Source organism: Plecotus auritus, assembly GCF_963455305.1.
Source record: "Plecotus auritus genome assembly, chromosome: 5".
Classification (NCBI taxonomy): domain Eukaryota; kingdom Metazoa; phylum Chordata; class Mammalia; order Chiroptera; family Vespertilionidae; genus Plecotus; species Plecotus auritus.
The window spans coordinates 2,761,664-2,784,519 of record NC_137776.1 but is presented as its reverse complement, the minus strand read 5'-3'; the positions used below and the strand labels follow the sequence as shown (position 1 = coordinate 2,784,519).

At 57.8% G+C, this 22,856-nt stretch overlaps 1 protein-coding gene across 1 annotated transcript; it reads right to left on the bottom strand.

The window, feature by feature from the left end:
- Window positions 1–898: 898 nt before the first annotated feature.
- Window positions 899–22,606, bottom strand: WDR75 (WD repeat domain 75). The gene is made up of 21 exons (XM_080670055.1): window positions 22,300–22,606; window positions 19,321–19,450; window positions 16,922–16,987; window positions 15,671–15,761; window positions 14,551–14,675; window positions 13,928–13,998; window positions 13,498–13,617; window positions 12,925–13,013; window positions 11,835–11,993; window positions 10,151–10,210; window positions 9,950–10,065; window positions 9,092–9,267; window positions 7,693–7,850; window positions 7,139–7,319; window positions 6,291–6,385; window positions 5,453–5,548; window positions 4,808–4,977; window positions 4,492–4,551; window positions 1,988–2,134; window positions 1,596–1,687; window positions 899–1,214 (listed from the first exon to the last, which is right to left on the bottom strand). The coding sequence occupies exons 1-21, from the start codon at window positions 22,386–22,388 to the stop codon at window positions 1,010–1,012; spliced, it is 2,496 nt and encodes an 831-aa protein (XP_080526181.1). The 5' UTR covers window positions 22,389–22,606; the 3' UTR covers window positions 899–1,009.
- Between the last annotated feature and the right edge of the window lie 250 nt (window positions 22,607–22,856).

Genomic DNA, 22,856 nt, shown 5'->3' with positions numbered 1-22,856 from the left:
GCGGAGAAGAGCTCCACAGAAGAGCAGCGGTGCCCGCCTGGCTTCCCGGCTCCATCCCGAGCCGGCAGGTGCCTGCCCCTCAGCTGTCGCCGGAGCCGTCCATTTAACCCTCCCGCGGCCGGGCTGCGGCTGCTGCCCCTGTGCTGGGCGGTTCTAAGGATCTCCGTTGTCTCTGGGAGGTAACCCCACCCGCTGGCTCTCAAAGCCAGATGTCATGGGACTCTTCCCCAGCAGGTGCCCAGCGGGGCCCCGAACACTTCCCCGGGGCACTTCGGAGGCCAAGCTGTCCCTCCGGTTTATTCACCTCCACCCCGTGGAGGCAGGACCTGCCTGGACGTGTCTGAGCCCGTCTGTCTCCACGTGGCTTGTTTACATCCTTAGGGACAGGAACTCTGAGAGGCGGTCCATCAGGCGGCTCAGTGGCGGTTCCAGAGTTTAGTTGTAATGCTGATGTGTGCCTGGGAGGAGGTGAGCTCAGAATTTACCCCTCTGCCTGCTCAGTTAACTTTTCACTCTCGCTTTTACAGAAGTGTTTCAGAGAACTGGGAAACGCCAAATGCTAAGTGCTTAAAACGTGGCAGCTTCACGCCTTTTACAGAACACAGGACAGGCTCTTGGAGAAAAGCTACTGAGCTGGTGAAAAAGGGGGTGTTCTTGGACTCGGTACAAGCAGCCTCGTGTTACTGTACTGCACAGGTGCTGGTGTCCTTGTCTTTTAAATCTATTTTCATTGATGTCAGAGAGGAAGGGAGAGGGAGAGGGAGAAGCATCAACCATGAAAGAGAACCATTGATCGGCTGCTTCCTGCACGCCCCCCACTGGGGATCAAGCCCACAACCCGGGCCTGTGGCCTGACTGGAATGGAACCAGGGACGCTTCAGTCCAAAACGCATATGATCAGTTATTTAAAAAGGAAAGCCTGTTCATATTTATTTAAAAACGGAAATAACATTAACGTAGGCGTTTCTGGAACATCCACATGCTTAGAAAGAGCGCCAGAGCCCCGGGCTTAGGGGACGGCCACCCAGCTGTAGTCCACTCTCCGGAGCTTCCGCAGCTCCTTCTCTTCGCACTTGGACAGCTGCTGCCGAAGGTCGTCCCCCACGTCCGTGTGGTCTGCATGCTGGACCTTTGCAGGGGCAGCGTCTTCCTCCTCTGAACTGTCCCTTTCTCCTCCTCCTTCCATATCCACATCATCAGGCACTTCTTCAGCACTTCAACCACACAGAACAGAACATAAACTCACTATTTAAATATAAATGTAAAAAATAACTCTAAGGTATCTATATAAAGATAGAATCACACAAAGTAAATGAAGAATCTTGTGTGCAGTTTAAAAATTATAGGCTATTATAAAGGAGCAGGTGAATTTACAAAAAGTGTAATTTTGAATTGCATATTGAATCCTTAAAACCTACACGAAAGATCTCTTTTCTAACACTTAGGAAACTGTCAATGTGTTTTACCTACTTGACTTCATAACCCGACGTCACGTGAAGTCTATAAACAGAGAGACGTCCAGGGAGGGACATTCTAGCACGGGGTCGCCAGCACCCCGCCCCCACAGCACGACACCCTTACACCGCAGCGCCCACCTCCGGGCCTCCGTGGCCAGCAGCAGCGAGTTGACGAACAGGGAGCACAGGAAGGCGGCCGAGGGCAGCACGTGGGCGGGGGTGTGAAGAAGCTGCAGGGAAACAGAAACCAGGGTTCCACCTAAAGCGTCGCCACCAAACCAACCACCACAGGTTCCCCAGAGAAAACCAAGCCGGAGCGCGACGCTCCTCCCTGCCCACCTGCGTGCAGACAACGCCGCCGCCCCTCCCGAAGAGTGAGTCCCACGCCTGTGCCGTTTGCACAGTCTGCACCGAGCGGCACAGCGTGGAAGGGTTAACAGGCCGCCTGTTACAGACCCTGCAGACGGTCTAACTCAAGGGCTGAGCGCTCCTCTCTGCCCTCACGGCCTGCCTGCCGTGGCACCACTCACCTCGCTGATGGCGGGGACGTTCTCCGTTACGGGCAGCTGCACCAGCTCGCTCTCCGAGGCGCCACCCGCCTGCTCGCCCCGCGGCTGCCGGTGTCTCCCCAGGATGAAGTAGAACGGGGTGGTCGGCAGGCTCTCTTCTGCCAGCAGCTGGGAGGGCGAAGACGCAGGGCAGTTACTCCGGCAGCTCAGCCAGAAGCGCGAGTCGGGAAGGCCGGGCCAAGACCTTCAGAACGCCCTGGTCTGCCTCTCATGTCACCGGCAAAGCAGCCGAGGCCCAGCAGCCACTTACGCCGAGAAAGGCGACCAGGGAACGCTGATGACAGCGCCAACACCCACTTCTCACTGCCGCCCCCCAAGTCCCACAGAGACGCCTGCGAAGGCGGACCCAGCGGCTGGGCGCAAGGTGCCGCGTGGAACAGGGCGTAGACTGAGGGCCAGTGGCTGACAGGCCCCAGGAAGCAGAGCTCTAGGCCAGCGGTCGCCAACCGGTGGCCCGTGGACCACGGTGTGCATGAGGTCCGGGAGGCTGGTGACCGCGGCTGCACGCTGCCTGTGGGGGAGCCGAGAGCACCCCGTGTGCACTGCAGAGTCCTGCAGATGCCAGGAAGCGGTACCCATAGACACAGGGTCTCTGCAACGGGCTAGGTCCCTGATGGAACGGACCACGCGAGAGAGAACGAGAAAAGGTCGTCAGGATAAAAACGAGGACGTCTCCCAGAAAACAGGAGGAATAAAGAACATTCGCGCCGCCAGTCTAGCAGGAATTCCAGAAAAAGAACAGAAATGAAGGCAAGGAGTAACTGACTCTTCCTTAGTTGTCTGATTAACACCCGTCGGGAGGCCCCTCATTTCCTGAGGAAAAGCCATCTTTCCTGAAGGCTGACTTGCACCCCCTTTTAACACGGCAAGCAGTACCCCCCCCTTAGTCCTCCCTCATATTCTCATCACTTGAAATAGTGCTTATGAACTTACTAGAGGCCTGGGGCATGAAAATTCATGCACTGGAGGGGGGTCCCTCAGCCCGGCCTGCCCCCTCTCACAGTCCGGGAGCCCTCAGAGGCAGGAGGTGACCCAGTGATCAGGGGAAGGCGACGCCCCATCACACCTCTGCTGTTGTCACTGCCGGCAGTGCAAGCCTCGGGCGGCCCTGGTTACCTGAGATTTGGGCGGCCCTGGGCGGCTGGGGGGCTGAGGGGACTGGGGGACTCCGGAGGCAGGCGCGCGGAGCAGCTGGGCGTGCCTGGGGCAGGTCCGGCCTTGCCGTGCGCCTGCTGCCCCAGCAGGGCTGAGGGGACTGTGCGCCGCCATCTTTGAGGGCAGAGCAGTCAATTAGCATATTCCCTCCTTATTGGCTGTGGGCGCTGCCATCTTTGCGATGACATGAGGGTCAATTAGCACATTCCCTCCTTATTAGATAGTAAACACAGCCTGAAATCCTGTCTGCATCTTCCTGTTAAATGCCAACACCGCAGGTGAGATCTGCTCGCTGGCACATCTCCAACGTCGAGACCCAGGAGCGCTCAGGTTGCTGAGTGGGTTCAATGAGTACATGGCACTGGCCTTCCGGTGACAGTGGGAACTGCAGCACACGGGGACAGGCCGTCAGAGTTCTGAGAGAGGACGGCTTTCCCCTCAGAGTTCTATGCCCAGCCAACCAGTCAGGCCTCGGGAGAAGGGAAACCCTCTCCCAGACACAGGTCTTCCATTGACCACCCCGGCCCCGAAGGGCGTGCTGCACCGAAGCCAGGGCGTGGCCGGAGCCGGGGACCACGGGCTGACCGCAGAGGTGAGGCAAGGCCCTGGCGTGGGCAGAGGCCGCCTCGGGCTCACAGAGCAAGCAGCCAGGTGGGAGCGGTCAGAAGGCTCAGAATTTCTTCAAGAGCCGAAAGAGCACGCGATGTGCCTGGAAATGCCGCGGCGACGTGTGCAACTGGGAGCGAGCTCGGAGCGGGTCGGGGAGAAGTGAACAGAAGACGGAGCAAACGAAGGGAGGAGGTCATTACTGACGCCGGAGAGAAGTGGTCACAAAGGAACAACAGCCCGTTCTACACGGCTGGCCGGGGAGCCGTGTTCGGGGTTATCATCATGATACTGACCGACCCATTTTCAGATGTTTCCTGGGAAACCGGGAGGGAGGGGGTGTGTGTGAGCGACGTGCATGTGGGGGAGGGGTGGTGTGGAAAAGAGCGACAACTTCCATTTCCACGGCTCAGAGTCACAGGTAACCCTGCATCTCAAAACCCGAGTCAGCAACACACGTGTTCCTCAGACACGCGCGGATGGAAGGCTGTCCCTGACGCGTCCCTCTTCGCGCACGAGCACCCAACACGGACTCACACGCCAAACGGCGTGTTTAGGAACAACGTGCCTCAGGAGGCCGCAGGGGAGGACGGATTTGGTTCCGGGTCAGGCCGGGCGAGGCGTGCTTCCTCATGGCTCGTTCGAACGAGCACCGATCTGTGCAGGGAAGCCACGCGCTCTGCACCGTGGGCGGCGCCACATACCTGCTTGCTTGTTGGAGTGAGTTTCTCTTCGGGAGACTTTGAGCTGAACGTCAGCAAACTCTGAAAAGAGAGATCAGTGGATGCGTGAGAGATGACCTGAGGCGGCACAGGAAGGAAGATGTGACAGCGAGAAAGGGAGGCCAGCCTTCCGTTCTGACGCAGGAGCGTCCACCTAAGGCCTGAGGGTGGGCACACCGGACAACTTCCCGTGGGAGCAGTCCCGCAACAAGGCCCGGCGCCTGTCCTGGCGACCACCCCTCAGCAGCACAGCAGCCGGCGGTTCCCGACCGAGGGAGCCTTCGGGGAGGGCGCGTACCTGCGACGCCGTCAGGAAGTAGAACTGGGACCTGTTCAGCCACTGGAGCGCCTCGGAGGTGAGCGCGTCGGGGACGTCTCGAGGCACAAAGACGCCCCACCTGACCTCCTCGCTGCAGATGTTCCTCTGAACGTACAGCGGCCTCGGCTCGCTCGGTTTGAACACGAACACTAGAGGGAAAGACGGACAGAAAACACGCTTCGCAAAGGCCAGCTCTGGCCTCGGGCTGGCGGCCACCCTCCCGGACTCGCCCACCTCGCCACAGCCGTCCTGGCCGCTTTAAGCGCTGACCCTACCAACACCTCCTGGCCGCCTGTGTGTCCAGGGGAGGAGCGAGGCCACGGGGGACCAGGAGGCAGGACCCCGCTCCAGAGCCCAGAGCCCAGAGCCGAGGAGACAGCGGGCCCCAGCGCGGGGCGCCCCCAGGAGCAGGGAGGTGCACGGAGCGAGGCTGCACGACGCTCCAGGACACGCACGCCGCCCAAAGCACTCGGCGCTGGAACAGGGACTCGGGGAAGGGCAGTGCCGCGGGCTCCGAGGCTTCAGACCTCTGACCGGCAGGCCTGTGTGACCCCACTTCTGCTTCAGCCGTTCAGAGGAGACTTAGTAACAGACGCCTACTGTGCCAGCGGGATCTGCACTCACAGTCCGAACCCCCCGAGGACCGAGCGACGGCGGCCACGTTCTCTGAGCGAGGGTCCGGCTCCATCACTGTGATGTTCAGTTTTGTGCTCCACTCCACTGGGGAGAAAGGAAAAGCGATTCACTGCTACTGGCCGGGAGCGCGTCAAAGCCTGTCACTTAACTCTCTGCTGGGACAGCCATCCCCCCCCCTGTCCCAGGAAGAGGGAGTCAGCTCCCGAAAGCCCTGGCAGACACAGACACAGACATAGACACAGACACAGACACAGGGACTGGGTGGAAGCTGCAGAGGCCGCAGGCAGGACCCAGCCCTCCTCCCACACACCATGCAATGCTCCCTTCCCTGAAGCTATGCCAGGCGCTTTCTGCTGCTGCTAAACGTGGGCAAAACGTCAGCCAGAGACAGTGCAGAGAACGAAAGGTGCTCCCACACCATCCATTGCTAAGCACCCACCACGCCTTTCCAACACGTACTCCAACGAGTAAACGCCACTCCGTCACCTCGGCCAGGAGGGAGTGGCCGGCAGCTCAGGCTGCAAGCGGCCGGGACACTGGGGGTGACATGCACACGCGAGCGGAAACACGGCTCCGGCCAGCGGATGGAGGACGGGGCAGCAGCCAGCCACACGCTGCAGGCACCCAAGAGCGAGGCCAGCTGAGGCTCGCCCCCGACACTGGCCGCTTGCGAATGACCCGCCTACGGCAGGCCTGGGCGCCGCCCTTCAGGACGCCCCGTTGAGAAGATTCGTCTCTGGGTCGAGACGTGAGGCTACAACCCAGAAGCCCTAGAAGGCCCGGCTCCCGCCGCCCGTGCTTTGCCGAGGCGCCGGAGACATCTTACGTGCACAGCTCAGCAGGTTCCAGCAGCACAGGATCCCGTTCTCAGTGGCTCCAAGAAGGTACTTCGAGCAAGTCAGCCTCCCGAAGCAGAGGTGCCTGAGGACCACAGGGGCTCAGTCAGCCCCACCCCAGGCACGGCCGCTTGGCCGGTTCCAGAGACACGCTTTCCGCATCATCATCGTGCGGAAAAGGGACGGAGCAGCACAGAGGGAAGCTTACTTGGGCCTGTTTCTTTAGAGAAACAGGTTTGATGACCAGTTCTCTCTCTGCTGTGCTGCGTGGTTAATAACTCACACTCACACAGAACGTATGCGGACGTACAGACATTTAGTAACAGCCCCTTTTTGTGCTCATTTACCTAAGGAGGGGTTTGCACTGTGAACCCTACAAAGTGAATTCGGAGTCACACGCATTGGGAACTGGGAGCCATGTCCTCGCCGTCTGCCACTCTGTCCCCTGAAGGGGGGGACGCTGCTGGGCCAGCACCCCGGACCCCGAGGCTCAGGCACAGCTGGTCCTGAGGCAGCACAACGTGATGTGGGTGGTGACAGAGAGAAGAACCCACAGGCCCGGAACGAGGAGTCACTCCTGGTTCCAGAAATGGCGACTCTAGCACCTGGCCCACCCGCAGAGAAGGCCTGGCTTCCTGCCCTCGGCTCAGCTGCTGCCCACGGCCCACAGCCCTCAGCCCACGGCCCTCGGCTCACGGCCCACGGCCCTCGGCTCAGCTGCTGCCCACGGCCCACGGCCCACAGCCGTCACAGAGGCACACAGTATCCTAGAGCTCACGTGCAGAACTAGTTTAAATGTCAGAGAAAGGTACTTCCTATCCCCCCATCATTCACCTACCGCACGTGCCCAGCTCGCTGGCAAAACGTGCACCTGAGCTCCCAGGTCTCCGACTCCCAGATGGTGACCGTCTCCTCGAAGCTGACGGCCAGCAGCGAGCCGTCTTCCGAGAAACAGCAGTTGGTCGCCTGGTACTTGTGGTAACTGCCCACGAAGTCGCAGGTCCAGCCCACAGCCTTTCCTGTGGAAGCACGGACACGCTTTGGAAACGGCACCACGGCGGGTAGGTGTGGGAAGTCACCCAACAGGCAGGACCCCTGCTCCCTGGGGAGGAGGCTGCAAGCACGGGCTGAGCTGCAGCTCATGCTCGTCCCAGAGACCTCGACCGCCCCCTGGTGGGGCCACGGGAGGCTGCACCCGAGCCCTTTCCAGCCCTCTTGCAAAGGGAACAGAACAGCCAGCACGGAGCAGTCCAGTACGTCGCTGAAAAGCATGGGCTTGGAGAAAAGGCACGTCAGTGTGACCTCTTACGTCGTGTCAGTGCCCTGCCAGAATGGGTGTAGCGCATGGGATAAACCTATCATTCCCCGACGCGCTCTGCGGGAGCCACTCACTGTAGATGTCAGAGTCGTCCGCTAAGACCCACACTTTGAAGCGGCCGTCTCTGCTGGCCGTGACCAAGGTGGGGCTGTCGGCCTTCTCTGCGCTGCGGAAGCACAGGGCGGTGATGCGGTCCTCGTGGGGCGCGCTAACCTTGGTGTTGAGAAGAAACCTGGAAGGAAGAAGACGCACGTCATCCTGGATTTCTCACACAACACACGGGGCCTGCTGTACATGCTACAACGGCATCTCGGGAGGCCTAGGACGACAGACAGACAGCCGCCTGCTGTCTCCGCCGCGGCGCACTCCTGACACACCACCTGTCCTGACAGCGTCCACAGTGCAGAGGTGATGGAGCACCGGGTCACCTCAATGGTACGACGTGAGTCTAAACGGGGCCATCAAACATGACCCCCGAAAGCCGCCTGCACAGCCCAGTGCCTCCCTGGCTGCTTCTGAAAATAAGCAAACGACGGACTGAGTACGAAGACCCCACTGAGGAAGAAAAGAGAAAACCACCTACTCCCACTGCCTGTCAGCACTTCGTGTCTGTGATCACCCAACCACCTTTCCCGCCGGTCCCCGGGAGGCTGCGGAGGGGAGATGGACCGGGTTGTGCTGTGGAAAAAGCTCAGGTTCCGAGAGGGTGACCGGGCCTGTTCCCTCCCCTGGCGAGATGGACGCCAGGCTTATCCCACGGGTTCTGTGGGTACAGAAGCAGCAAGCCTCGCTCTGGCACACAGGAAGGACTTGATAAAGGGCTGGATGGTCCTGGTATGAGAAACCGGTGGGCTCCTTCCCCAGTCCACACACACACACACACACACACACACACACACACACACACTGCACCCCGCCGTCTACACTGCCATGTTCCCCAAGAAGGCAGTGTGATGAGGGAGCAACGAGCCGAGACATTCAGAGTCTGGATCTGCCTGGAACCAGGCCTTATGTCCTGGGTGTCACTTCCCCATGTTCTCTCATTTATGCAGTGAGATGACTGATAACCTGGGGGACACCTGTGCTGTCTCAGAGCAGAAAGCTTAACGGCGTTATCAGAAGCATGCCTCCTCCATCACCCTAAATCTAAAGCCAATCAAATACAGCATCTGAAAGACCAGGAAGTGAAACCATAGAGAAAACGTTTTCCAATTTGAAGCTCTGCAGGGGTCCTCAAACTGCGGCCCGCGGGCCACATGCAGCCCGCCGAGGACATTTATCCGGCCCGCCGGGGGCCGCTGCCTGTCCTGCTTAGCAGCCGACGCGTCCCGGGCCCGCAGTGCGCATAGGAATTTGTTCATAGTTTTTTTTTTTAAACTATAGTCCGGCCCTCCCACGGTCTGAGGGACCGTGAACTGGCCCCCTGTTTAAAAAGTTTGGGGACCCCTGCCTAGGGCTGTAAAGGGGCGTTACCCTTGTGTTTTCTTATTGTACGTCCACAGCTTCATCTGCAGCTCCAGCTCCCCTTCCTTTTCTTGACGCTGTTCTACGGTTGCGAGCCAGGCACCGAAGCAGCCGAATGCAGCCTTTGTGAGCTCAATTTGGACCAGACCGTAGTCATTGATGTATTCTTGCTGCACAATGTCTAGCTGGGGGTTAAAAAAATCCAAAATGCTTATTAATGTAAATACATGCACGTGACAGCATTCAAGGATCACTTTAAGAAGTGGAAAAAGACTGAAGTGCTGTGAGTAGCCCGGCATTTTACTCCCAGCTGTTCCTTTCACCCGCTTCCTGGTCTGTGTACTACACGTGTTAAGTGCCTGCTACCCCCAGGACTGCAGTAGAAACGTGGGAGTAAAAAGACCAGCAAGTTTCCTTTCTCTGAGGGCTGACAGGTGAGAGAGAGAGACGGTGCCACAGCTCCCCGGACAGATCTCGGAGGGTCCCGGGGAACAGAGGAGGCGGCCGCGGGCTGGATTTCGGGTCCCAGGAGGCCTCCCTCTAGTCTGCAGCGGAGAGCTTATCTGCCGTGTGCCATGGCCGCTCCACCACCGGCGGAGGCGCGTCTGCACTGCAGCCACATCCTCTCCTCCCGGTCCCCGTGGCCTGAGGCACAGACGTGTGTGCAGCTAATTAGAGTCTGAAAACACGGCGACAGACAGAGGGGCTGCAGCAGCGCCGGTGGCTGCGAGCAGATTCAGGCTGTGGCCACGGCCACGGCCACCAGGACCAGCTGCAGACTGAGCGCTGCTGAGCGCGTGGTGGCCAGGGCCCTGCGGGCTGCAAGCTCCCACTAGCTTTAAGGCAGCTGACGGGCCAGAAGCTTACGTTGTATAACTGCTTATCACTCTGGAGAGAATAGAACTGCAAATGGCCGGGCTTTCCATTCAAAACCAAAGCTTTCGTTCTCGGATCAATCATCAAGCCAGTCAAGACACTGCTGTCTGCAAAGAGAGTGACGCAAGCGGCTGAAGCCAGACAGACGCCCGCTTCCCAGGGACGCAGCCCCCCCGCCCCGCGCCGCAGTACCTCTCACCAGGCCCTGGATCACCGCGGAGGCCTCCAGGTTCCGGCCGATGACGATGATCTCTGTGGGCACAAAACACTCCACCGTGAGCAGGTCGGAGCCCCCGTTAGAAAAAGCAGCTGAACTTAGAGGCTCTGAAGTCATCGGGGTATGAGGAAGCGGAACGAGCTGTCTTTTGGGTGTCACACGAGTGCATTGTAAGTGTTAACTCGGAAAGCCACGTGCCCCGAAAGAGAGCCTGCCCTCTGAAGCGGCCCCTGCATGTGGTGGCTCAGGGTGTACATTCAGGTGTGCCCGCCGGAGGGCAGGGAGGCAGCGGCTCTGGGCTCTCCATCCGGCGTGGGGACAGGACGAGCACCAGTTCTGGGGGAAGCAGACCGCCTCCATTTCTGCCAGAGCAGCCCTCGCCCCGACACGGCCATCTCTTCCAGAAGCGCACGTGCCTGTGCCAGCACCAAGGCCCACCTCAGAGCCCGTCCTCCACGTGCCCACGCCGTTCCTTCCCCAGAAAAGGCTCTGAAATGTAAGTGGTACAACAAAAACCACACACCGAGTCCACGCACACACCGGGTCCACGCACACCGGGTCCCCGCACACACCGAGTCCACGCTCACCGAGTCCACGCACACACCGAGTCCACGCACACCGGGTCCCCGCACACACCGGGCCCACGCACACCGGGTCCCCGCACACACCGGGCCCACGCACACCGGGTCCCCACACACACCGGGCCCACGCACACACCGGGTCCACGCACACCGGGCCCACACACACACCGGGTCCACGCACACCGGGCCCACACACACACCGGGTCCCCGCACACACCGGGCCCACGCACACACCGGGCCCACGCACACCGGGTCCCCGCACACACCGGGCCCACGCACACCGGGTCCCCGCACACACCGGGCCCACGCACACCAGGTCCCCGCACACACCGAGTCCACGCACACACCGGGCCCACGCACACACCGGGCCCACGCACACACCGGGCCCACGCACACCGGGTCCCCGCACACACCGGGCCCACGCACACCGGGTCCCCGCACACACCGGGCCCACGCACACCGGGTCCCCGCACACACCGGGCCCACGCACACCGGGTCCCCGCACACACCGGGCCCACGCACACCGGGTCCCCGCACACACCGGGCCCACGCACACCGGGCCCACGCACACACCGGGCCCACGCACACCGGGTCCCCGCACACACCGGGCCCACGCACACCGGGTCCCCGCACACACCGAGTCCACGCACACACCGGGCCCACGCACACCGAGCCCACACACACACCGAGTCCCCGCACACCGAGCCCACGCACACCGGGTCCACGCACACACCGAGTCCACGCACACCGGGTCCCCGCACACACCGGGTCCACGCACACCGGGCCCACGCACACCGGGCCCACGCGCACACCGGGCCCACGCGCACACCGGGCCCACGCGCACACCGGGCCCACGCACACCGGGTCCCCGCACACCGGGTCCCCGCGCACACCGAGCCCACGCGCACACCGGGCCCACGCGCACACCGGGCCCACGCACACCAAGTCCACAGAGAAAGACAGGCTCCTAAACGTGAGGCTGCTCTGCATCCGGCCTCCGCCTCCGCCTGCCGTTCCCGCAGGGGCAGGCGGTGCAGGCCTCCCCCCACGGTGCTGCCCGCCCCGAGTGCGGACGTACTGTTGTCCGCGTGGGAGGTGCAGAGCAGGTCCCCCGCCGGCGAGACCGCGATGTGCTCGATGGTGGCCCCCAGGCGCGGCAGGAACTCCTTGGTCTTCTCGGCCGCGTCGCGCCACTCCACCAGGACCGACTCCCGGCCGCCGCTCAGCAGGCTGCTGCCTTCTCCCGCACGGAGAGGCCAGGGCGGTGTTCGGGGAGGAAAAGGGAAAGAGAAGTACACTCGGCGTTTGATTTTTCTGGCCATGTTAGAGAAACGAACCATTTCTTTTTAAACGTGGAACGCCCCATGCATTTGCCTGTCATCCTGCGCAGGGGCTATGCTAACCTCTGTGTCGTTCCAATGGTAGTGTATGCCCTGCTGAAGCAAACGCTGAGCTGACTTTATATAGGCACACAAGTGCGTTCCTATCTTTTAATCTCTTCACACCAAGACTTAAGGTCACGATTCAGGGACTTTCCTTCCCACTGGCCTCTGATTAGCTGCTGACCAGCTCCTCCTCTGATGACAAGGAGAACGGAAAGAAATACGCTCCCTCTAGGCCCGCTGGCTTCTCTAGGAAGAAATCTTCCGGGTAACAACAACAGAAGAACATTTCCCAATGTGTGTCACCGGCACAAGCCTACACCTAAACCAGCGCCCGGGAAGCGATCCCGGCCAATCTCGTGACAGGCGGAAGCTCCCAACGAAACACGAGGATCGAGCGGGACCCTGTGATTCCCTGCAGGGGAACGCGAGGTTGTCTTAACACCTGAAAAATCCATCGATTTAACCCGCCCGCTTACAGAGCAAGGGGAAACCACAGATCCGAACGGTCACCAAGTGACAGACGCTACCCCCATGAGGCAGGCCACTCGGCAACGTGGAACTGATGGGCCTTTACTTTCCACCCAGGGTCCCAGAGACTCAACTGCAAATGCGTGTTTCGGGTAAAACACTGAACACGTCCCTCTTGGGACTGGGAACACTTTACCGCTTTGATTCAACATGATCTTATCCTAAGATAGGAAAGGCTTCTGAACTCCGAGATTCAAATACTGGACTCACATGCGTCCAAAATTCACCTTAACGAAACCACTAAGCGTGCCTTACCCGTCGCTGAGAAAGCCAGGTCCATGACCAGGTCATGGTGCCAGTGCAGACACGTGTACGTGTACTTCTTTTCATCATCAAAACCCCGCCTATTGGAGAAAAACCAGTATTTTTAATTTCACCAAAGGTGTATGTTACATTTCTGCACAAAATAACAAATCACGGTATCCAGCTTATGGGTCCTAACGTCCAAAAAGTACACTGAGTCCATGTCCTATTTCTAACCAGTCACGTCTATGAACAGCAGGCCTTCTTGGGGTCCTACGGTTCAGCTGGTCCCTTACTGTCACTCACCCTTTCCTTTTTACTTAAAGGCAGACAAAAAAGCTCTCTTCAGTAAAATGACTACAGCACAACTTCCCTCTCCCCTAAAGCAGTGAGCGTGCGCACTGAAGTGTATGCACAGAAGCACAGGTGGAGGGAGGAGCAGGGGGGGTGGCGGGGAGGGGAGGGGAGGGGGTGAAGGGGTGTCCCCACGTAGAGGCCCAGTGCTTCCCCCTCCTGACCGAGGCGGCTGCCCCGCAGACCACACACAGCCGCACAGAAACCGGCGCCCTCCCCGAGCCGCCTGACCAGAGGCGGATCTTGCCGTCCTTGTGCCCGGTCGCTATGCAGTCTTCCTTCGGGTGACACGCTACACATGTGAAGTTGTTCTTGGCGTGTTTCCTATTTCCTGATGATGACAAAGTAAACCTAAAAGAAAACAACGTTTTCCTGATTATTAAAGTCTCCTGGTAAGTAGTTAACTAAGTGAAAGGGATTCGCGCCCTTATCAGCCCCGCGGGAGGGCAGGACTGTGAAAGAAAGTCCTTCTGGTGTTTTTGGTGTCTGTTTTCGTTGCCTGGGCAAAGCTGGCTCGAATTTCTTGTTGAAGCTGAGTGTCAGCATCAGCTCTGCCCGGGCCTAAGGAATGGCAGCTGGGACGACTGGCTAACGCGCCTAAAGCTGTCAGGGCCCTCGCCCTACTGCACCCGAGACCAGTGCCACCCAAGGGAACGCTCACCTCGACGTGGCCTTCCTTCTGAAGAAATACACGGACAAGTAGAAGTCCCGCACGGCAGCCACGTAGTCGCCCTGGTTTCAAAGAGAAGGGAACGTGCCCCGAAGAGTCAGCGCTCTAGGAAGAAATGCTGTCACAAAGTCAGTACGGTGACAGTGACTTTTCTGCAGAAACACAGTGCAAATGCCAAAACCACCGAGTATGTTTTGGACAATGGCGTTTCAAGAGCAGTGGCACAGGATGTACAACACGAGATGGTCTGGCAAACCCACACCATAAACACACGCTCCAGAGCGACACAGGCCTTAGTCCAGGGGTGGGCAAACTTTTTGACTCGAGAGTCACAATGGGTTCTTAAACTGGACCGGAGGGCCGGAACAAAAGCATGGATGGAGTGTTCGTGTGAACTAATATAAATTCAAAGTAAAGGAGCGGAGGGGAGAGCCAAAGAACCGATAGAACAGCCGGATCCGGCCCGCGGGCCGTCGTTTGCCCACGGCTGCCTTAGTCACTAACGAACACGCTGCAGCTCGAGGCAGCACTGAGCCCGTGAGGAAACACGCTGAGGGCAGGCTGCAGGACAGGGAGTCGAGGCACGAAACAGAAGCCCACGGAGGGACTCTGACCTGGCTCCCGAAGGCGATGCACTTGGGCGACGGGCTGACGTAGTCCAGCACGAGGCAGGGCTCCCCGGCCTCGGCGTCCTGGCGGGGCGTGCGGGGCAGCGTCACGGAGACGAGCTGGAACACATCTAGCACAGGAGCGGGTCACTAGCGAGCGCCCGCAGCGAGCGAGACAGCGCTCCCGCACGGAACCGCGCGCCGTTCCTGGGAGCCGCTCGCTGCCAAGTGGTCGGTCATAGGCCTCGTGAACAAAGCGGCTTTGAAGCGGGAGTCTTTGCGTCTTACGTTTCAGCCCCTTGGAGCGATCCCAATGGGCAGCCGGTCAGGCCCCGGGCCTCACTGACAGGAGAGCTGTTCCAGCCACGGGCACCGCCCCCAGCCCAGGAGTCTGGGTGAGTCTCAGAGGGGCTACCAAATACGCGTGAGCAGCACCCCTGGGGGTTTACCAACATGCAGATTCCCAGCCAAGCCTCAGACCCAGTGAGCCTGTGAACTGTCAGCCAGGGAGACGAGGAATCTGAACTTGCTGGAAGCATGTGGACAGACATAAGAATCCACGTATTTACATACAAAACAGAACCTGAATAGCGAAGACTGTTATGTTTAAAGCAGTCATTTGAGAAGGCAACTTAACTGTTTTAGAATGTTGCCATTTCCAGAACATTTTTGGAATACCCTTTAGAGACGACTACATAGGGAAAACTAAACTTACTGTTTTTTTTAATGTAATATTTTGACAGATAAAATGTTATTCACTAACAGACTTGGCACCAAATGAATTTTAGCTAAAAAAAAATTTAGCTGTCACCATTTTGACTAGTCTCAGGTTACTTAAAAGTCCATGATATACTAACAATGGGCAAACTTGTTCCCCCCTCCCCAACCCCCCGGCAAAAAAACCCGAAAACAAAGTGAGACAAAAATACAGAAGCGCGGGAAGGACTCACTCCGCTAACAAGCCGCGAGCCCATCTAGCCACCGGCCCGGGGACAGCCTCCGAGCTGTCTGTACTGAGTTCTGAACACAGCAGCCTTCCACAGCGCGGGCTGCAGGCACCCCTGCGTTTGAGACACTGTGAAATGGAAGCGCCTGTACCAAGCGAAGTACATCAGTTGGACCGTACCTGGCTTTTCTTTCCTCAGCGTAACGAAGACAGAGTCCTCAGCACACGCGTGGGTAAAGAGGGCGTGAAGTTTGTGCCCAACTGTGAAAGTCTGAAAGACAGAAAGCCACGCTGTCCAGCCTGCCCTCCTACCTCTGAGCCCCGCCCCCAACCCAAGTTCCACGCAGGGCAGGGACTTCTGTCCCTTCTGCTCACATCAGAAGGGTGACTGGCACACAGACGACAATACGTGTTTATCAAACAGCCTTCCAAATCACACAGACAGGGCCTGCCCTTTCTTTCTCATGGCTGTACAGTATTCTATTGAACGACAATACGTGTTTATCAAACAGCCTTCCAAATCACACAGACAGGGCCTGCCCTTTCTTTCTCATGGCTGTACAGTATTCTATTGAACGACAATACGTGTTTATCAAACAGCCTTCCAAATTCCACAGACAGGGCCTGCCCTTTCTTTCTCATGGCTGTACAGTACCCTATTGAACGACAATACATGTTTATCAAACAGCCTTCCAAATCACACAGACAGGGCCTGCCCTTTCTTTCTCATGGCTGTACAGTATTCTATTGAACGACAATACGTGTTTATCAAACAGCCTTCCAAATCACACAGACAGGGCCTGCCCTTTCTTTCTCATGGCTGTACAGTACCCTATTGAACGACAATACGTATTTATCAAACAGCCTTCCAAATCACACAGACAGGGCCTGCCCTTTCTTTCTCATGGCTGTCCAGTACCCTACTGAACGAATTATCGAAGTCTGACTGACTTCAAGGTCACAGTGGGTTTCTCCTTTCTGCCGTACGCAGGGCGTTAAGGCCGACGGCACAGGCGCGGTTTGGTCAGGAGAGCCCCACGGGGAGGCAGCTGGAGCAAAGGCATGTGTGCTCAGCCTGTCCTCGTGGCCGCTGCTCCACGCTCTGCCTGCCATTAGGCTTCTTTCAGCCTGTAATTCGGCGTGACCGGTGGGAGTGCCGGACGCCTGACGTCTAATTCACATCTCCTTAGTTACCAACGGGGTCAGGCACATCCGCACGTTTACTGCATATCTTTAGTAAGTGTTATCTTCATTTCATTGCTCATTTCCTGTTAAAGTTTAAAGTTTTTATGTCGTCAGGTTTGCTTTTGTGGTGTGTGACTTTCACGCCTTGTTTGGGAATGCCGTCTGGCCTTACAGAGGAGCAATGGGTCATTAAATTATGTCGCCATTCCTTTTCACATAACAAAACTGGAAGACCAATCCACATACCTTTATCAAAATGCCGTCGAGATAGTCCCACAGCTTAATCGTGCCGTCAAAGGAACAAGAGTACAGCTAAAAGGGTACACACGGTAACAACGGATTAAAAAAAGGAACTGCGTTAAGACATCAAATGAACTAAATGCTAACACAGAAGGCATTTTGCCCACTAACTCACTATTCGTCTTAGAGAAGTGGAGTCATTGATTTGGTTGTTTTTGCAAAACTTCTATTGTTTGTGACCATCTTACCACAGCCGTGGAGGAAGCAGATCCATCGACTGAACGTGTAATTAAAAAGGGGGAAGGTCTGCCGAAACCGGTTTGGCTCCGTGGATAGAGCGTCGGCCTGCGGACTGAAGGGTCCCGGGTTCGATTCCGGTCAAGGGCATGTACCTTGGTTGCGGGCACATCCCCAGTGGGAGGTGTGCAGGAGGCAGCTGATCGATGTTTCTCTCTCATCAATGTTTCTAACTCTCTATCCCTCTCTCTTCCTCTCTGTAAAAAATCAATAAAATGTATTTAAAAAAAAAAAAAAAGGGGGGGGAAGGTCAACCTCCTCTTGGAGGGACTGACCCGAAAGCCCTCAGGGGCGGGGCTGCGTCCTGTGTAACAAACTGCTGTCATCTGTGCGCAGGAGGGCAGTGCTTCCGGAAGGACCGAGTGTCCTCTTCCGAACACACCCCGCCAGCGAGGACCCTCGCTCCGCAGCACCCGGAGGCCTGGCCAAGCCCCGCCCCCATTCTGCCCACTGGACGTGGGGAGATTTTGTTGTTATTGTGAAAACGCTTTGCTTATAATGTTTATAAAGAATTTCAGATAATTTTGAGAGCGGCAATTTTAAGATTTCTACCACTGAGGACACGGAATTGGAGAATAGGAATAAAAAGTGATGAAGGAAATATTATCTATTCAATTAAAACATTTATATTAAGTTAAAAATACACATTGCAACTACATATAACCTTAGACTCATGAACACGAATTAGTAAAATCTAATAAGGCAAATACATAATCACTGTTAAAACAATGGCCAATAAAAAACTATGACTCCAGTCCACAGAACCTCCGGCACACACCCTCCACCTCAACCGAACCTGCTGTTAAAATTGTCCTCCTCGAATTCTTTAACTTAAGGTTCCTCGAAACAGATCTTTTATGTAATGTGTAGTTTTTCATGTTGCTCTAAAACTTAGTAATACAGATTTCACAAATTCCAATTTTAATCACAGGATATTCCCGCTACAGAAAACCATCCAAATGCTGTGGACACTAACAGCTGTGTGCTCACACCCTGAGGACAGCAGGGCGCCTGCCCTGCAGGAAAGCCACCACCGACTTTCCAGAGCAGCTCCTTCGGTTTTGGAAAGGCTCAGTGTCCCTTTACGTCCGACTTCCTGTGACAGTGCAGTGCATGACAATGCGAGTCCCTTTACTTTTCATTTCGGGGCGGGGGGGGGGGGGGAGGAAGAAACATGGGGGTCACTCGGTTGCCTCCTGTGGGCACCTGAGCCAAGTCTAGGTGTGCGCCGGCCGGAAGCGAATCGGCCACCTGCTGGGGCAGGGGACGCGGCCGGCCGGGGCTGCACACCTTGGTCAAACCAAGCAGTCGCTCCCCAGGTGGCTGTGACTCCCCCGGAGGAGTGGGACCTGATGGAAAATGAGAGCAAGGCAGTGTTCCGGAGGCACCTCTTTGGTAGCTTGGCTGGGACTTAGGAACTGAATTAAAGTGACGGTTCCTTATCCTTAAATTCCGAGAAGCAAGAGCTTTTTGTGGAGGGAGACGGGAGGCCCACACATCTGTCCTAAAACGAACCGATGGACCCACTGGCTGAGGGGCCCTTCCTGCCCAGATGCCGGCCTCCCGGAGGCGGCTTCTGCATCCACACGAACAAGCCGCACCTCTGAAAGAGCTACCAAACCAAGCCCGGAGGCAGCATTGAAAAACGTGTTCCGGAAACAGGAGTTCAGAGGTCAAACAGGTTGGAGAAGCACCAAGTCCTAGCTGCCCCTCCCGGACGCGGGTTAGTCACCGGGCATGAAAGGAAGCCGAGAAGACTCATCAAGAAACCCACTGTGTGCCAGACCCCGAGTGTCAGGCGGAGGCAGCCCAGAGCCCGCCCCCAAGCACAGCTATTGGCCCTGAGTGACAGTGACTGACAGAACACCCCCCAGGCTGTGCGGCCGTGGGCTGGGACCCCATGTTAATGACCAATAACATGCATGTTCTTGGGTGAAGGGGAACAAAAAAGTTAAAAAAAATAAAAATAAGTGAAAATATCTTGAATCAGAAAATCAACATAGTTCCTTCCCTGATCATAACCTGGACAGATTCCCAGGCAAAGTAAGGCCAACGTTTCTGGCAACAATAAGCCAACATGCACAGACGCAAGCGTGAACGGTCGCCACCTGGAGATGGTTGTTGGGGTTGAGCTGGATGCCCGTCACCAGGTCCCGATGGCCCTGCAGCACGTGCACGCACTCCTCCGTGGCTGTGCTGTACACCTTGACAAAGTCTCCAGACACACAGAAGAGGTACCTGCAACGAGAGGAAAATCAGTCCCACACACTCCAGACCAGGCGTCCTCAAACGACAGCCCGCGGGCCACATGCGGCCCGCCGAGGACATGGATCCAGCCCGCCGGGGGCCGCTGCCTGTCCTGCTTAGCAGCCGACGCGTCCCGGGCCCGCAGTGCGCATAGGAATTTGTTCATAGTTTTTTTTTTTAAACTATAGTCCGGCCCTCCCACGGTCTGAGGGACAGTGAACTGGCCCCCTGTTTAAAAGGTGTGAGGACCCCTGCTCTAGAGAGTAAGACCTCTTTATGGTCCATGTTCCTTTCAAAACAACAGTTTATCGCAGAGGCTACTGAACTGCTAGTAGATGAAAGCTGGGACGCTTGTTTGACTGTTTTCATAGCAGACAGAACACAGGCCACGGTGTGGTCTTTTCACATCGTGTTGGAAGCACCTGCTTACATACATGTCTACCTCCCTCACCTGGCCATCAGACCCTACGGGGCAGAGGGATTATTTTCTGTTTCCCAGTGTCCAATGCAGTTTGTTGAACAGAACTTGCCTGAACCTCAGAGGCTTTACAAATTAACTGGGTGAAATGAACCAGAAAATAACTATTATAAAATAATAAGAGCAACTGTTCTAACGCCGGCCGGGGTCACTATGTTTCCCGTTCTGAGCCACTGATTTTTCACCTTCCCCTGAGAGCCGGCTGCGTCTTCTGAGTGCTGTGGCCACGAGGCCGTCACCGCGTGGCTGTGAGCAACTGTCTACAAGATAAGCAACATGAGCACCAAGCTCTGGGCACGCGCCTCCCAGCGGGTGGTCCCCCTCTCCGTGCCCAAGGCCCACCTCCAGCCTGGGCACGCTCAGGGACGTCCTGCCGTCTCCAGGCGCGCCCTTCAATGTACCTTTCAGACTTACCTCGGGCTCACCCTGTGCATGTGACCACAGCACGCCTTAAATAAGATGAAGCTAAACCCTCCAAAGTTCTCCCACCGCCTCAGCACACCATCCAAACTCCTCAGGCCTTGGGTGGTTTGACCCCGCCTGGAACCCCTTTCCCTTGACCTGTCACCGGTTCCACTCCAACAGCCTTCTCCCTCGCAGAACACAGACGCCCTGGAGTCAGCGGGCAGGTCCCCTAGGCTGTGCTTCCTGCAGATGGTGGGTCCTGTTTGCCTAGAAGTCTCCCCGTGACCACACTGAAATGCTTCCCCAGAGGAGGCTTTCCTCGCTGGGACCTTCAGCAAGAACAGTGGCTGCACCACCTGCATGCTCCCCCAAAGGAAACCATTTGATCCTCTAACCACCTGCATGCATCCCCAAAGGAAACGATCTGATCCTCTAACCACCTGCATGCACCCCCAAAGGCACCCCATGCTCTGCATGCTCCGTGGTCTCCGTATAGCACTTTCCTTCGGCTACTGCTTGACAGTTCGGTGCAGGGGCCTCCCTCACCTCCTTCCAGGCCAGCGGCAGCCCCTGTGCTCCCAGGGACCACGGCCAGGCTCCCTCACCACACCCACCGGGCGTAAGGACAGATCCCGAGGGGAGGAACTGTGTGCTTGCTTACTATCCTACTAATAAAGAGGGGATATGCTAATTGACCATCACTCCATCACAAAGATGGCTGCACCCACAGCTGAGGCCAAGTTCCCATAAGGAGCCTTAACAAGCAATCAGCAGGGACCTGAGGCTACGCCCTCTCCTGCCCCCGTAGGGCTTGACAGGGGACCTCAGGCCACGCCCCCTGCCCCAGCACCAGGCCAGGGGACCTGAGGCCATGCCCCCTGCCTGGTGGGGCTTGATGGGGGAACCTCAAGGTGTGCTTCCCATCCTGATGCTGGGCTAGGGGACCTCAGGCTGCGCCCCCCACACAGCAGGGCTTGACAGAGGACCTAAAGGTTCACCCCCAGTGCTGGGTCAGGGGAACTCAGGCTGCGCCCTCTGCCCAGCAGGGCTTGATGGGGGATCTGAGGCTGCACACCCCCCACTGGCAGGGCTTGATGGGGGACCTCAAGGCACGTCCCCTGCCCCAGTCTGGGCTGGGGGACCTCAGGCCACGCCCCCGTCCTGGAGCCGGGCCAGGGGACCTGAGACTACGTCCCCTGTCCAGCAGGGCTTGGCAAGAGTGGGACTGGCCAGGTCTGGATCTAGCCCAATGGGGGGGGGGACTGGCCGAGTCTGGGTCTCACGCAATTTTGAGGCGCATGTGGGTGGGTGGGCGGGGACTTGACTCTGGGTCCCGTGGTTTGCCCCAGACTCTGACAGGAGGAAGGTTTTCATATACATTTTACTAATTTTCTTTCATCTCTGACACTTCAAGGACGAATAGCAACATTAAATTATTTCCTCTAATTAATCCCCTTTTAATGTGCACGAATTTCGTGCACCGGGCCACTAGTAAATAACAACAGACCTATGGTACCGGTCAAACACACGTGGGTTTGAAGCCAGCTTTCCCACGTCCTGTCTCAGTGTTACCATGAGGGTTCCGTAAAATCAGTGCAGGCAAAGGCACGCTTAGCCCACAGAGCAAACACTCCACACGTGCTGCTGTGAAATAAGGGTGCACCTAAGCCCTGCAGACACATGGGCCCGCCCCCCGCGCCCTCCTCTCCCCGCGCAGGGGACCATCGCGGGGCGGCAGCGCGCCCCAGCCTGCGGTGGCCGGGACGGAGGGGTGTCTCGCTCTTGTCACCCCACCCTGGCACCAGCGCCCCCCACCCCCTCCGTGCGCCCTGGGGTCCGGCACGCGGACCCCCCCTGAGGCCCCCACCAGCGGCCGGCGAGCGCGGGCACCTGACAGTCCTTCCCCCGCCCCCGGGACGCACACGCGCGGCCCCTGACGCAGCGCACAGCCCCGTACTTGGAATCGGCAGAGAACACCGCCCTCCTAAAGTTCAGCTCGCTGCCGCCGCAGCGGACCACGCGGACGGCCGGCTCCTCCTCCACCATCTTCGCGGCGACCCGGGAGCTCCCGGCGCCGGCCCCGCCCCCGACTTCCTCTCCGGGCGGTGGTGCGCACGCGCACAGGCGCCGCGCAGGGCTCCTCTAGGACCGCATCTCGATGGTAGGACGCCGCGCCGGGTTCGCCCTTGCCGACCCTCTCTTCCTCCACTACCTTCGCGCAGGCGCAGGAGCTCCCGGCGGCGGCCCTATCCCCGCTTCCTTTCCGGGGGCCGGGCGGTGGGGCGCACGCGCACAGGCGCCGCGCAGGGCTCCTCTAGGCCGGCGTCTCTATGGCAGGACGCCGCGCCCGCGCCGCCATCGTTCGTGTGGCGACGTCCAGTGAGAACTCACGGGGAAATGAAAGACAGAGACAATGCGTTTCTATTGGGTACCTTTGAACTCGTTTTTTTTTAACACTTTTATTTATTTATTTATTTATTTATTTATTTATTTATTTATTTATTTATTTATTTA

Bases quoted from the DNA above. Each gene is read 5' to 3' on its own strand.
- WDR75 (XM_080670055.1), bottom strand. From the start codon at position 22,388: ATGGTGGAGGAGGAGCCGGCCGTCCGCGTGGTCCGCTGCGGCGGCAGC. The intron at 13,618-13,927 runs GTGAGCGTTCCC...GTTTTCTTTTAG, and splicing joins AGAAGGAAGGCCACGTCGAG to GTTTACTTTGTCATCATCAG. The intron at 6,386-7,138 runs GTAGGTGAATGA...TGTGGTCCTCAG, and splicing joins CAGCGAGCTGGGCACGTGCG to GCACCTCTGCTTCGGGAGGC.